The sequence below is a fragment of the Macrosteles quadrilineatus genome, unplaced genomic scaffold, assembly GCF_028750875.1.
Source record: "Macrosteles quadrilineatus isolate MER2022 unplaced genomic scaffold, UCM_ALF_1.0 Scaffold_5__1_contigs__length_97177068, whole genome shotgun sequence".
NCBI classification, from domain to species: Eukaryota; Metazoa; Arthropoda; class Insecta; order Hemiptera; family Cicadellidae; genus Macrosteles; species Macrosteles quadrilineatus.
The window spans coordinates 50,193,935-50,209,554 of record NW_026542598.1 but is presented as its reverse complement, the minus strand read 5'-3'; the positions used below and the strand labels follow the sequence as shown (position 1 = coordinate 50,209,554).

Here is a 15,620-nt window from a genome sequence, read left to right as displayed (position 1 = left end):
AACTCTGAACCAACCATCGTAGATGATGAAGTGGAAGACGTTCCCTTGGATGAGGACAACATCCAAGGTCCTTCTACAGAACATCCATCTCAAAGCTCAGTAAGGTGGAGGGGATGACAATAGGGGAGAAAATAGTAAAATAAAAGTTATAGTTGTACATGTTAATTTAATAAATAGAAGCTCGTCTATAGGATTTCAGTCAACATCTCTGTCTATTTTCTGTATATAGTGTGTACATTTTATAAAGATACTATCTATATCATGTACATATATGAAGAAAATGGTATCTATACTGCAGCCCCAGCATATTAAACTATATTTATAATTTACACATTGGTTTATAATAATTATTTTCAAAGGTATCTTATATATAAAAAAATGGGTTTTCTTTTCCGACTACGTTTGGCTCTTCTACCCGACCGATTAACATGATTGAGGTTCTAAATTGAAGGTATGCACGCACAGATTTGCCATCAAGCATCGGCATGTCTATAATCCCACTCAGATTATACGTAAACGAAATTTGCTCTCCATGTATATCTTATGAGATATAAATTTGGTTTCTCTTTGCCAAGTTCGTTTGGCTCTCCTACCCAACCGATGTTCATGATTGAGTTCTCAAATTGAAGGTATGCACGCACAGATTTGCCATCAAGCATCGGTATATATTTATCTATAATAACACTCGGCGTATACGTAAACGAAATCACTCCCCATGTATTTCTTATAGGAGTTAAATTTGGTTTCTCTTTTCCGAGTTCGTTTGGCTCTTCTACCTGACCGATTTTAATGATTTAGGTCACAAATTGATGCCATGCACACAAATATTTCACATCAAGAATCGGCATATATTTACCTACTGTACTCGACTAAAAAACATAATTTGATTATTTTCGAATTCTTACATCAATTTAAGATGTATTTCACCAGTTATAATTATATAATCCTATATATTTTGGTCTAAGAACTTTTAGTGAAATATCGGATTTTATTTAAGTGTTTAAGATACTGTATTGTTCAATCAAAAATCATAAATTTGATTATTTCTCGAATATTATATTTATTTTAACGCTGCGGAGCGGCATGGGTCCTCTAGTTTAAATTGAAAATTGTTTTGTTATTTATTTATTGCTATGGTAAATTTATTGCTATAAACATCACTTAAATTTTTACCACTAAATGTAACCTAACGATACCATATAATTATAAAATAATCAATATTCATCAAATAGAGTTCATTGGGTGACTAATCCAAGGATTTATAATGGTGTTTCCTACGTTTTCCAATAGGTAAAAGAAAATGATGAATTTTGAGCGCGCTCTAGCGTTAGTTTGGAACATCGTAGAAATAAAATTATTTTACGTATATTGTAGGGAATTTAGTGTACTTTAATTTAGTAAATGGCAGTTATTGCAAAAAAATACTCCGTTTGTGAGTTATACGCAAAAAAGTAAAACAAGTACAGTATTTTATTAGTTTTTCGCGATTTCTGAAGTTAGCTCACCTCTGACGAGGTGGTAAAGTTTAAAATCGGATTCAGCGCCAAAAAATACATAAGAAACCACTGAGAACAAATCTTCGGGATTTTTTCCCTGGGAAAGTCCTTATATGATTGGACTAATACTTAATTATAGTTTCAAAGTTGGTTGAATCACGATTACTAACTAGTAAACAATATATCCGTCTACATAAACGGGACAATAGCATACCTGAAAATTTCCTTAAACTGAACTTGTATTAAATCTATACAAGAGTATTTTCAATCTACAATGTAATAACAAAAATGGTTGATAAATAAGGTTTTCCATAAATAAGTCACTTTACTAAAGAAATTTTGGATATATATACATAAATACAAGTTATACTCTTTCCGTGATCAAGTAGGTAAAACCGTGATCAGTTGCTTCGATTTAAGTTGTAGAAATCGCTAGTCCAATAGTGTAAATCTTACGACAGTGAACCTTAGATTCGTGATCTTATTGGAATTAACTCTAAAAGAAATATCCAAATAAATAGTAACTACTCGTCCCAGTTACAAAATCCAGAGCAGCAAGCGATTTAGCACCCTATCGCATCGCATAAATGTTTTCATTCTGCACAATTGGTTGAAAACGTTCAAACTATCCTAGCACCAAACAAACAAACATTCATTGTTGAAATCAGAAAAACCAAATGGACAAAGAAAAACAAAATGTACGCAATCGGAGGACAACAGACAGTCTCTTGTGGTTATCGAAGCCCGATTGTTGTGGTGTCTCAGCGTATCTGTCTGGACGTCAGTCATGTTAGCTGGAGTGGAGACTGCACAGCCACAAACATAGACGGGGCTTCGGCTGTGGCTGGACACTGGACATGCGAGCCGTACATTGCGGTCCACCGCACACACACACACACACTCACAACCGTACACACACACAGAAGCAGGTATCATCACAGACACTTTATTATGTGGAATTATCTACGATGAAAACATTGGAATAAACTACATCATCCGAATGTTGACCGGAAGAATATTCAGAGGTGACTAGGAAAAATATACAGTTGGTAAGATAATATAGTCGGTAATTTGAGCCTTTCATCACGTCCTAAGTTACATAACATTGGATGCTATAAGTGAATTGTAGAATCTGAAATCCGATTTGATGTGAATCATGTGTATCCGGATATTTTCAAGTGTACTCATATCGACAAAATCTCTCATTCTAAAAAAACGCAAGGACCTTGCTACAGAATCAGCTAATCGTCGTCTGCAACAAATCCAAAAGCCACATAGATCAAGACTCCATTCTTAACTTCTGCATATAATTCGGATTTAGCTTAAAATTGGAGCCGCATGTAAATTGACGTCTCAGTGCTGTGACTGAGTAAATTAATTGATTTACTATTTCTGTTGCCTTATTGGAATACAATTATATTTTATGCAAGAGAAGGGCGGTGACGTTGTTTGTAAACGTAGTCAAGATATAAATAGGTCAAGGAATAGCAGAAAGCAGTATCGCTGCCTCCCACCTGAGTAGGATTAAACTACGAGACAAGACCAGTAAGCAGCTGGGCGTTAGTGGAAGAGGATTAGTGTAATATGTCATGCTTTTATTGTAATATGCAAATGACAAAAATTAATAAAGAATAACAACACTGCAGATCAACCAATTATTGCCTTACAAATGCAATATCATCATAACAATATATATCATGGAGCGATAACCATCTGTTCTAATACATGCGTTGTGGGGACAAAACAAAATTTATTCCGCGGTCAGAAAGAATACTGTAGAAGTATCGAGGGACAAACTGTACAATTTATCTTTTTGGCAACTGATTCACACGAAAAATAGTTGTAATTAAAATTAAAAATATTATATCGCTATCAGAACTCACATGTGTTTATTATTGTGATAAATTCTATAGTCATTTATTTACAATAACAAAAACCCCATTCGTCCTGTTAAAGATAAAAATGTACATCCACAGACAAGTAAAATTAAATAATATTTAATAAAGATCCCAAAAATTCTATTTGTCTATGGTACAACTGATTCGGTAATTTTTATTAACATTTCTTATTGCGTTGGCTAAGTGATAATATGTGGTAGCAAATCAAGATGGGAACAATTTTGGAACATACCTTAGAAAGATAAACTATTTACTGTATGACATTTTCCTTAAGTGAGTTGATGGCTTAAAGACTGGTATAAAATGACGGAAAATACTACAGTATTTATCACAAGCGGACCATTAATGGCGTTAGCTACCCAAGAAACACTCCTGTGTGATGGATAAGCACAAAGAAAACTCATTGGTCTATAAAATAGTAAGCATTACACCACAGACTATAGATTAAACCATTACATATTCTATAGTCTGTGATTACACTAGCCAACAGCGTCGCAGGTTGTACAGACTCCCCGTCGTCGTGGCCCCCGGGACTGACAACACACAGGTTACAGCGTCGTCCCGTGGGGAAAGGTTTACGCCCTGAAAACAATTTGGAGGCTTACTCAAATTTCAATTATTTCCGCCCCCGGGTGATTCAGTTAGGGCTGGAGTACATCTTGTTAGAGTTCCCCGGGTAAAAAACACCCCCGCCCACCACCGGGCGCCCTCCCCCGCCAAGGGTGCGACAATTAATTACTATTACGAGTTCCGGGGTATAATGTAGCGTGTGGATGTCATTATAATGACGTATAAAAGTCAAAACTAGCTCGTACAATGTGACAGGTAGGAGCTTTGAATACCGATATGAGTAGACATTCTAGACTTTGGATGTTAAATAAATACAAATATACAATATTCTTTAAAGTACCTGGATGACATAGCATCTTCTGGCATTTTTTTTTCAATTTTGATATAATTATTAAAGCTGGTGGTGATGCACTTGGCCATAGCCGTCTCTAGTTAGCACCGTTGGTTAGCACAGCCGCGGAGTACTATCATTGACTTTATATCTGTACTATCAATAGGATCAGTGATAGGCCTACAAAAATTTTACATAGTGTATTCTTAATGAAAGAGCTGGACTTTTTGGGAAGAAAACATTTCTTGAACGATGACACCAATGGGATGAGACGTAGAAAAATAAAACCCTACGAAAATACGATTTTTTAAACTGGTTGAAACAGTTAAAGATAGCTAATGCTGTACATAAAACAATAAAATTCAAAGAGAATCTTGTATCTCTATAAACAAATTGCTCGTTTAGAGTGTAATAGAAATGTAGAAGTCTACACCAGCACAGAGATATCGAACTCATAGTAATTTGTTTACGTACCAGTTTGTTACCTACAATCAAATCAACAATTTAAATTTCGGCATTTATTTTGTCAAACGTCAACATCAGAGACACAGACTAGAGTGCCTGTAACGTTCTGTGATATACTGATATGGGTCTCTTTCAAGGGATATATAATTCACACCCCACAAATTAAATTGATCAATCCACACTGCGTTGGCGAATAGTCGATACAATCGGATCCAAACAATCTATGGCAATTTTGTACGATTTTAATGAAAACAAAGAAATTAAGTTGCATTATATTTACAGCAGCTGATGGTAGTAAGGCGGGTTCAGTTTTCACTTATAAAGTCGCGGAATAAATCTTGAGAAAATTACAAGCGTTCTCTGTAGAAACTATCAATTACAGTATTGTTAAAAAATAAATCTGTTAAAACCAGTTTTTAAATCTATTAAGAATTATTATTTTATTTTATTATTCTTGATACTTAAAAACACGGCGATATGTAAACAAGCAGTCTTAGATAAAACAATGAGTAGGCGACGCCTATTTTTCAACAGTTGAAAAATAGGCGTTTCTGTCTCTACTGTACAGACTGGCAATATGAAACGCCTGCAATCTACACGACGCAAACAACTACTTTTGAACGTGTGCAGGACACCTTTCTCAAACTGAAGGCGGCGTCCATTGAATAAATACGCATGGCAGTTTAAAAATATGATACTGTAACTTTAAGTTCTTTATAAGATTATAAATTTTGTGGAATACCTTTTTACATGAATATAAATTTTTGGCTGCTTATTTTTGTTTATTATTTTGCTAATTTGCTAAAATCACTCTATTTACATTTTTCTCTCTTTTTCTCAAGTGAGATTAATAAAAACTATATGACTTTATCAAGTTTCAATTTATAAATCAACAGGCCTATTGTGAGCCAGCAAAAACTCTTCAAATCCTATACTTTATACAAAAGAATGGTTGGATGATATTTGCTGGGCAATGCAAGCTGGGAGGTGTAAACTAATCTTGGAGGACAGACAAAATTACACTTGTGTCTGGTGGGCTACTACACTGAGATTGATCTTGGTCCTGCTTTGTATGTTATGCTTCATTGACTATGCTGATGAAATTTTGGAGTTAACCTCAGCAAAAACATACAATTTGCTCAGCCAGGCTTGACAATATATAGGGGCAATGAGAGATTGTAAGATAATGATTTCAAGATCAAGATTTCCCCTCATACCATCTCATACTCAACTAGACAAAGATCGGGATCCTGACAGAGGGTAGGGCCTAGATGATCACACTAATGGAACAGAAAAAAGGCAGTGTAAGGGACTGACACAGGACTCATGGTAAACTACATTTGGGTGCGACAACATAATGAGTCCGAGCAGACACAGCAAAATGCTGAAAAGCTGCTGAAGGAGTTTTCTTATTTAAAGGACCTGTGGCCAAAATTAAAAAGCTGAGGGTGTGTTGCTGGTCTACTGGTTAGAAACTCATCTTCAAAACAGGATAGACTAGTTTGATTCCAGCATTTCGACAACGTATGTGTTCTACATGTGTTCTAGTATGGTCAATTCCCGCACAACTAGACTACCTACATGTCCTACATGTATAGTTTTGAGCTTTGTCACCCTGACAAATGATGGAATTGTAGGACACAACAGATGCAGTATATTCTACCTGAGTTCTAGCATTTTCCAAAATGCTAGGTAGCTCAAATTTGAGCCTTGGGACACAGATACACTTGTGGCAGCCATGCTTTGTGGTAAGACCTAGGAACATTTCCCTCAGGTGGTTCTTAAAGCTAAGAAAAGGTCTTGAAAAAAATGTTGGCCAGCGAGCTTGAGGCTAACTATGTTTTCAATAAGCTATTCATTGGTGGCCTAGTATTTATTACAAGATGATTGGTTTTGGGCGAAAACAGTGCTATTTACACAGGAAGCTACAGGGGCTCGAGCCCTACGCATTAGACCCTGAAAAATTAATTTTCAGGCCAAAAACCAAACTCTTCTCGATTTCCACCGCACCATACCAGTGCATACTGTGCTTGCACGAGTGTTGGCTAGGAAAATATTCCTAACGACCGGTGTCCCCACATACTAACACATTTAGTCTTTTCTAACATGCACGTGTAGTGTGTAGACCAATTAAATATACCAAATTTTCCAGAGGAGGCCCCCTTAGACCTTAGACCCTTAGGGGGGGGGGGGGGGGTTAAGGGAGTTTGGAATACCCTGGCACCCACCCCTAGACAAGGTCCTAGAACCGCCGCTGGCTGAAAAGCTAAGATATCAGTGCTGTTTCAGACCCAGAAAACAATAATACTTCTTTGTCATAACATAATAAATAAAAATAATGAAATTAAAAATAGAATATATCTGGTCTAAACTGGCTTACCTTGCATGAAGTTTTCTTATGACTAACTTGGAGATCTTCAGGACGAACGTCCCATCGACTTTTTCTTTTTACTTTGCAAACTGCCAAATCAACATCTCTTGTTGAAGGAGCCATACCGTCACTACAAGAGAATATGTGAATTACAAATGTAGGCCTATTTATAATTTGTTGAACTTAGCTCACCAAACAAATTTTATTAAATAAATTTATGATTGGGAATTAATTTTGTTTGTTTATTTATTGTAATTTTGGTTATAGTGATAAGTAAAAGTCAATTAGCCTGCTATGTTTCCATTTTAAAAGGATTCAAACCCTGAGAACATGAATAGTGTTTAGTAATGTAATTAAGTTTACAATGGAAACAATTAAAGTAAGTAGAATATAACTAGGCTAACTAGAGTGTAGGGAGCTGGCAATAAGTTCTAAAGTACTTTTTTTGTCAGAAGACCATAACTTCCTTATTTCTTTACCAATTTTCATAAATAAGGTTTCATTTAAAAGATTTTAATTTTACTTACTACCCGGGGAAATATACAAATCACTCATTTTTAAGTAGTTTTTCGTGAAAACAATCTATATATCATCCTTTGGCAAGTCATTTAAACTTCAAATGTTTATTTACGTTATTCGATCAGCTGAAATATGTGAATTAAATTATAATAAAAACAAACAAATATGTATTTCTCAAATCTGAGTGTTTTGTTTTTACTTATCAATGTTGACCAATATACTTAGACTGTGCTTTCTACGATAAATAACTCAGTAGGGTAGATGAAATATTATTCACTTTAAACTTAAAGAAGTCTAAACAAGAACAAGTCAAAAGTAAGTACCACATGGATTCTTTAGCTTTTATATTTCTTTATTTATTACATGACCTTTATTTTGACATACCTACCAACCATTCTATGTACCGTACCTATATTTAAGAATTTCATCTTCAAATATCACCTCTTATCTTTTCTTTACTATAGGTTTCAATTAATGGTTATGTTGTGTTGATTTTGTTACCAACAGGAAACGGTTTCTATCAGTTTTGATCCAGTTCTTTACCGAGGGACGGAGAACGCTCTGTTATATGCATTTGAGTTTTCCTAAGCCCTGTAGGTTAGTTACCTCATAAATCCATGCTAAAAAGCACTCATTATCATGTAGATGAGAAACCTAAGCATTATCCAAGATTGGTTGTAGCTCACTTGGGCACCTACACTATCAAAGCGAAGTTGGCTGACTCCGTTACTCCGTTCAAACTGCCATACTAAACTGACTAAGAAGGAATTTCCCTTAAAAGTTACCTTTTCCACAACTTTAAATGAAGCACATGAACAGACCCTAACAGAGGAAGGATTCACGTGCCAGACCCTGTTTTTTTTACACATCAGTCTTTGTGACTTTGTCAAGGGCGCGCTTTTTTACTTAACTATGTCTGTGTAAAATCAAACCATCAAAACAAAAATCGTTTATGACTATATACTTTGAATATAGAGTTTAAATAGGTCCTGTAAACATGTAAAAACGTAAAAAAAAATGGGTAGGCCTACACTTCCATTATCTGTTGGCACAAACAACCGAATGAAAATATCGATCGATATATCGATTATATCGTTTCTATATATCGTATAACCAAACGATATATCAAATTAAACAATCATTATTACTCATTCGGTTGTTTGTGCCAACAGATATGGAAGTGTGCCCAAAAAAACTCTTATATTCAATTCTGACAACGTTAACTATCTTAAATGTAGACCCACATCTATTCCTGAAGTAAGCACCCATACTTGAATCAACAATGTACTTACTACACAGAATTAACTGTAGGCCAGTAGGCCTATGTATGTTTTGTACCTAAATAGGTAGCATTTTAGAAGGGTTCAGTGTGAATACTTTGCACGAGTCGGCTATTTTTACAAAACTGCAGAGATATCAGGGAGTAAACTTATACATGCATTTTATCAGAAAGTTAATACATTACCGGTACAACAGTGGGCTAGGTTTCTGCCCTGGGTTTAGAAGGCTACTTGCAGATAAGTTTTTCTTCCCAGTTAAAACAAAGAAACAACCAAGACACTTTCTGAAATCTGATATCCCCAATTAGACGTAGGCCTACTGACAACTCCAATCCAAATTCTGCTTATAGGAAATAGTAACAGATAGGCCTACAAGGAACAAAACGTCAGATAGAAATTAATTGTGTTTCTGGGAATTAAAAATCAATCACAGCTAACTATAGTTCGGCCGCTTAGAAAGCGACCTCCTCCAGCATTGGTTTAGCATTAGTGCGCAGGTTGTTTTCTAAGCGGCCGAACTATAGGTGGGCCTAATTATTATAGTGGCAAAAGACTTATAAATTTATGATCAGTAAATAATTTATGCCTGCTGTATTCATAAGTCAGTTATGAAACTGCAGCCCCTTAATCTCAAAACTACAAAGATTCTTAAGATACAAATAGTTAATCTGTTATTCATGACAATAGCTGCCCAAAAACAATAATCTACTTAATTTAATAAAATTATTATATAACTGTAACATAAATGAATGGACAACATTTTGTTTGGTTAGGTCTACTCCAAGTTAGGCCTAACTCTTACCTTGAATTGTACGTAGGTTTCAAAATTGTACTCCGTTCCGTATTTTAACTACAAAAATAATAGTAATAACAATGGACTCATTAGTCCACCAAAAATATACTCTGCGAAATCAATTAAATTAAATTTACCTAGAGTTAGAGGTTATCTACGTTTAATTTGTAAACATAAATAGAGAGAACAACAAACCAACCGAACGCCACTCCGCCAGCTGATCACAGATCAATAACAACACATCCAAAGTTCACGGCCGTGAAGATAGCTATCACCAGCTGTCATCCCTCCAAAGTTTCCCCCTCCACCAGACATTTGAGTTTACCCCTACGAAGTAGTCAGTGCTTTGCACAAGTAGACCTCCGATTCCCGTACTTTATATTTTCAAAAACTCTAAGCTTTAAGGGTTATAACCTATTTAATTATAAGAATTACTTTGAAATTATTAAAATGCATTAATAAAATAATATAAAAACATAAATATAAGTAATCTTGACTGGTGGTAAAAACTACGCAAATGGCAAATAATGTGAACATTAAGAAATATGTATTTACCTTGACCCTATTTAAACTGAACCAAATTTTATTATTGATTATATAAAGAAACATGATTGCTCTTAATAAGTTATGAAAATTGAAAAAAAGAGTAGGACCTTAGCGAAAGAGGTGCTAAAACCAGAAAAATGGTAAAATAATTTGACAAAATTACTTTTTTTCTTATCATGACCCTGATTGATTGCACCAAATTTTATTACTGATTATACTAGTATAGATGATTAATTTTAATAAAAAAATATAATAATTCAAATAAAAGTGTAGGATGTTGGCGTAAAATGGCACCAAAGTCACGAAAATGGTCAAATAATGTTATACATTTAAGATTTTTTCTTACCATGACCCAGATTGATTGCACCAAATTTTATTACTGATTATACTAGTATATATGGTTGCTTTTAATAATAAAATATAATAATTGAAATAAAAGTGTAGGATGTTGGCGTAAAATGGCACCAAAGTCACGAAAATGGTCAAATAATGTTATACATTTAAGATTTTTTCTTACCATGACCCAGATTGATTGCACCAAATTTTATTACTGATTATACTAGTATATATGGTTGCTTTTAATAATAAAATATAATAATTGAAATAAAAGTGTAGGATGTTTGCGTAAAATGGCGCCAAAGTCATGAAAATGGTCAAATAATGTTATGTATTTAAGATTTTTTCTTACCATGACCCAGATTGATTGCACCAAATTTTATTACTGATTATACTAGTATATATGGTTGCTTTTAATAATAAAATATAATAATTGAAATAAAAGTGTAGGATGTTGGCGTAAAATGGCACCAAAGTCACGAAAATGGTCAAATAATGTTATACATTTAAGATTTTTTCTTACCATGACCCAGATTGATTGCACCAAATTTTATTACTGATTATACTAGTATATATGGTTGCTTTTAATAATAAAATATAATAATTGAAATAAAAGTGTAGGATGTTTGCGTAAAATGGCGCCAAAGTCATGAAAATGGTCAAATAATGTTATGTATTTAAGATTTTTTCTTACCATGACCCAGATTGATTGCACCAAATTTTATTACTGATTATACTAGTATATATGGTTGCTTTTAATAATAAAATATAATAATTGAAATAAAAGTGTAGGATGTTGGCGTAAAATGGCACCAAAGTCACGAAAATGGTCAAATAATGTTATACATTTAAGATTTTTTCTTACCATGACCCAGATTGATTGCACCAAATTTTATTACTGATTATACTAGTATATATGGTTGCTTTTAATAATAAAATATAATAATTGAAATAAAAGTGTAGGATGTTTGAGTAAAATGGCGCCAAAGTCATGAAAATGGTTAAATAATGTTATACATTTAAGATTTTTTCTTACCATGACCCCGAATGATTGCACCAAATTTTATTACTGATTGTACAAGTATAGATGATTGCTTTTAATAATAAAATATAATAATTGAAATAAAAGTGTAGGATGTTGGCGTAAAATGGCACCAAAGTCACGAAAATGGTCAAATAATGTTATACAAGATTTTTTCTTATCATGACCCCGAATGATTGCACCAAATTTTATTACTGATTGTACAAGTATAGATGATTGCTTTTAATAATAAAATATAATAATTGAAATAAAAGTGTAGGATGTTGGCGTAAAATGGCACCAAAGTCACGAAAATGGTCAAATAATGTTATACATTTAAGATTTTTTCTTACCATGACCCAGATTGATTGCACCAAATTTTATTACTGATTATACTAGTATATATGGTTGCTTTTAATAATAAAATATAATAATTGAAATAAAAGTGTAGGATGTTTGAGTAAAATGGCGCCAAAGTCATGAAAATGGTTAAATAATGTTATACATTTAAGATTTTTTCTTACCATGACCCCGAATGATTGCACCAAATTTTATTACTGATTGTACAAGTATAGATGATTGCTTTTAATAATAAAATATAATAATTGAAATAAAAGTGTAGGATGTTGGCGTAAAATGGCACCAAAGTCACGAAAATGGTCAAATAATGTTATACATTTAAGATTTTTTCTTACCATGACCCCGAATGATTGCACCAAATTTTATTACTGATTGTACAAGTATAGATGATTGCTTTTAATAATAAAATATAATAATTGAAATAAAAGTGTAGGATGTTGGCGTAAAATGGCACCAAAGTCACGAAAATGGTCAAATAATGTTATACATTTAAGATTTTTTCTTACCATGACCCCGAATGATTGCACCAAATTTTATTACTGATTGTACAAGTATATATGATTGCTTTTAATAATAAAATATAATAATTGAAATAAAAGTGTAGGATGTTGGCGTAAAATGGCACCAAAACCACGAAAATGGTCAAATAATGTGACACATTCACAAATTATTTTTACCATTACCCCGAATGATTGCACCAAATTTTATTATTGATTGTACTAGTATAGATGATTGCTTTTAATAATAAAATATAATAATTGAAATAAAAGTGTAGGATGTTGGCGTAAAATGGCAACAAAGTCACGAAAATAGTTAAATTAAATGTTATACATTTAAGATTTTTTCTAACCATGACCCCGAATGATTGCACCAAATTTTATTACTGATTGTACAAGTATATATGGTTGCTTTTAATAATAAAATATAATAATTGAAATAAAAGTGTAGGATGTTTAAGTAAAATGGCGCCAAAGTCATGAAAATGGTTAAATAATGTTATACATTTAAGATTTTTTCTTACCATGACCCCGAATGATTGCACCAAATTTTATTACTGATTGTACAAGTATAGATGATTGCTTTTAATAATAAAATATAATAATTGAAATAAAAGTGTAGGATGTTGGCGTAAAATGGCACCGAAACCACTAAAATGGTCAAATAATGTGACACATTCACAAATTATTTTTACCATTACCCCGAATGATTGCACCAAATTTTATTATTGATTGTACTAGTATAGATGATTGCTTTTAATAATAAAATATAATAATTAAAATAAAAGTGTAGGATGTTGGCGTAAAATGGCACCGAAACCACGAAAATGGTCAAATAATGTGACACATTCACAAATTATTTTTATTATGGCCTTGATTGATTGCACCATATTTTATTACTGATTGTACAAGTATATATGGTTGCTTTTAATAATAAAATATATTAATTGAAATAAAAGTGTAGGATGTTGGCGTAAAATGGCACCAAAGTAATGAAAATGGTTAAGAAATGTTATACATTTAAGATTTTTTCTTACAATGACCCCGAATGATTGCACCAAATTTCATTACTGATTGTACAAGTATATATGGTTGCTTTTAATAATAAAATATAATAATTGAAATAAAAGTGTAGGATGTTGGCGTAAAATGGCACCAAAGTCACGAAAATGGTCAAATAATGTTATACATTTAAGATTTTTTCTTACCATGACCCAGATTGATTGCACCAAATTTTATTACTGATTGTACAAGTATATATGATTGCTTTTAATAATAAAATATTATAATTGAAATAAAAGTGTAGGATGTTGGCGTAAAATGGCAACAAAGTCACGAAAATGGTTAAATAATGTTATACATTTAAAAATTTTTCTAACCATGACCCCGAATGATTGCACCAAATTTTATTACTGATTGTACAAGTATATATGGTTGCTTTTAATAATGAAATATAATAATTGAAATAAATACATCGCCATAAAACTTAGAGAAGCTGACCTTTATTGCCAACAAAGATTTCTATCACATTTTCATTGTTGTATTTTCTTCGTAGCTTTAAATTAAGGCATGTAAAATCTTCGATTGCTATACAGAATGACCTAAAGAAATTGCAATGTAAACAGGAAAATGTGTTATTGACAACGTCAATTCTTTAATTCCTATGAAATGCAGCAAAATATATCAGTACTCACTGTTTTCCAACGACAAGACATGTTGGTTCAACTTTGAACGGCTGATCCTGTATCGATGGTTGATGAGTTCTCCGTTTTCAAACCTCGGTATTGGTGGTATAGTGCAAATAACCACCGTCTCCGATTTTCTCGACAGGATGTTTGCAATTTTGGTTATATTATGTTTCACTTTTCCTAATTTCCTGGACTGGAAAACATATATTGCTAAGTTTAACTTAATGCTAACGGTTAATGGTGCACTGCACCTTTTCACCTCATATCAAGGGTATGGAATACATACTGTCGGCTAAGTTTTGACTGAATTTTTTGTTTAATGTATTCAATTAAATTGACATGCACTCTAGCATTACAAAAATTCTATGGTTATACTTCATAAAATTTAGAACCAACTTGGGAGATTAGTCAAACCTTAAATTGAAATTAGTAATACGAATTGAGTTGTATAAGCTGAATAATCATAAAATTTATTAATTGCTAAAGAATTTTTTAAATTACCAGCTGCTCGTTGGTTTTACTGATCTGAATTATGTCATTTGTGCCAATCAGCACGCAGACTTTTCTGCTCGTGGTGCAGCCTCGAAGTCGGCTACAAAGTGTTTTCGTGTCCTGACCACTTTTACACAGGCCCCACTCTCCATAATTTCCTGACACTGAAATGGATATTGTTGTAACCATAACAAAATTTCGAAAGTAAAACGTACATTATTTTCTTTGTTGATAGGACTACATGGATCAATTTCAGATTGTACATTTTAAAACACGTTTAGGTGAATTAGTGGACTTCGGCTCACCTTTTTTTCAATAAATGAGACTTACATTTTATATTTTACTTGGAATATTATGACTTTACTCAATCTGTAGGGAATGGCTGACCGGGTGTACCACATCCTAATTTTGAACATAGATAAAACATCCTTGAACAATTCTAAAATCACCTTCTTAAGTACTGTAATGTTATTAAGGAAACGAAGAGCCTGTTCAAACTATCAAAAGAAATTAAAGGTTGGGATCTTCTGTTAGTTTTTAATGAAACCTTATTTTAAGCTAGTGTGTTTGCTGAAGCTGAAGTACGAATTTAAATTAAATAATGTACTACAAATTAAACTTAGTAGTCCAATGATAAACGTTAGTGTTGTTTAAGTTATTTATAAAATCTGACCATTATTTCATTAGGTCTAATTATTATATTAATTTACAAAGTCAAATTAAAAATAATTAAAAATCTATTTGTTATATGCTCGGTTTTCTTTTTAACTATTCAAAATAAAAATGTAGTTTTAGAGATATAATCTTAAATCAGTTCTGAATAGTCGTTTAATTAATAAATTAAATGAATAAAACCAAATCAATAACCAAATAAACATTAATAATAAAATTCCGAAATACCCCAAAGCAGCATACATGCAGTCTAAGCTAATTTCCATTTGCCTGGATTGATTTTCA

At 32.7% G+C, this 15,620-nt stretch overlaps 1 protein-coding gene across 1 annotated transcript in view; it reads right to left on the bottom strand.

Annotated features, from left to right (window-relative positions):
• The window catches only part of LOC128994506 (eyes absent homolog 2-like), a 93,382-nt gene extending 83,505 nt beyond the window's left edge, over positions 1-9,877 (bottom strand). The window contains exons 1-2 of the mRNA XM_054419103.1: positions 9,733-9,877; positions 7,141-7,261 (exon numbers count right to left, since the gene is read on the bottom strand). Coding sequence (XP_054275078.1) covers positions 7,141-7,254 — 114 coding nt within the window. The 5' untranslated portion in view covers positions 7,255-7,261; positions 9,733-9,877. The remainder of the gene's footprint in view (positions 1-7,140; positions 7,262-9,732) is intronic.
• Positions 9,878-15,620: the final 5,743 nt, after the last annotated feature.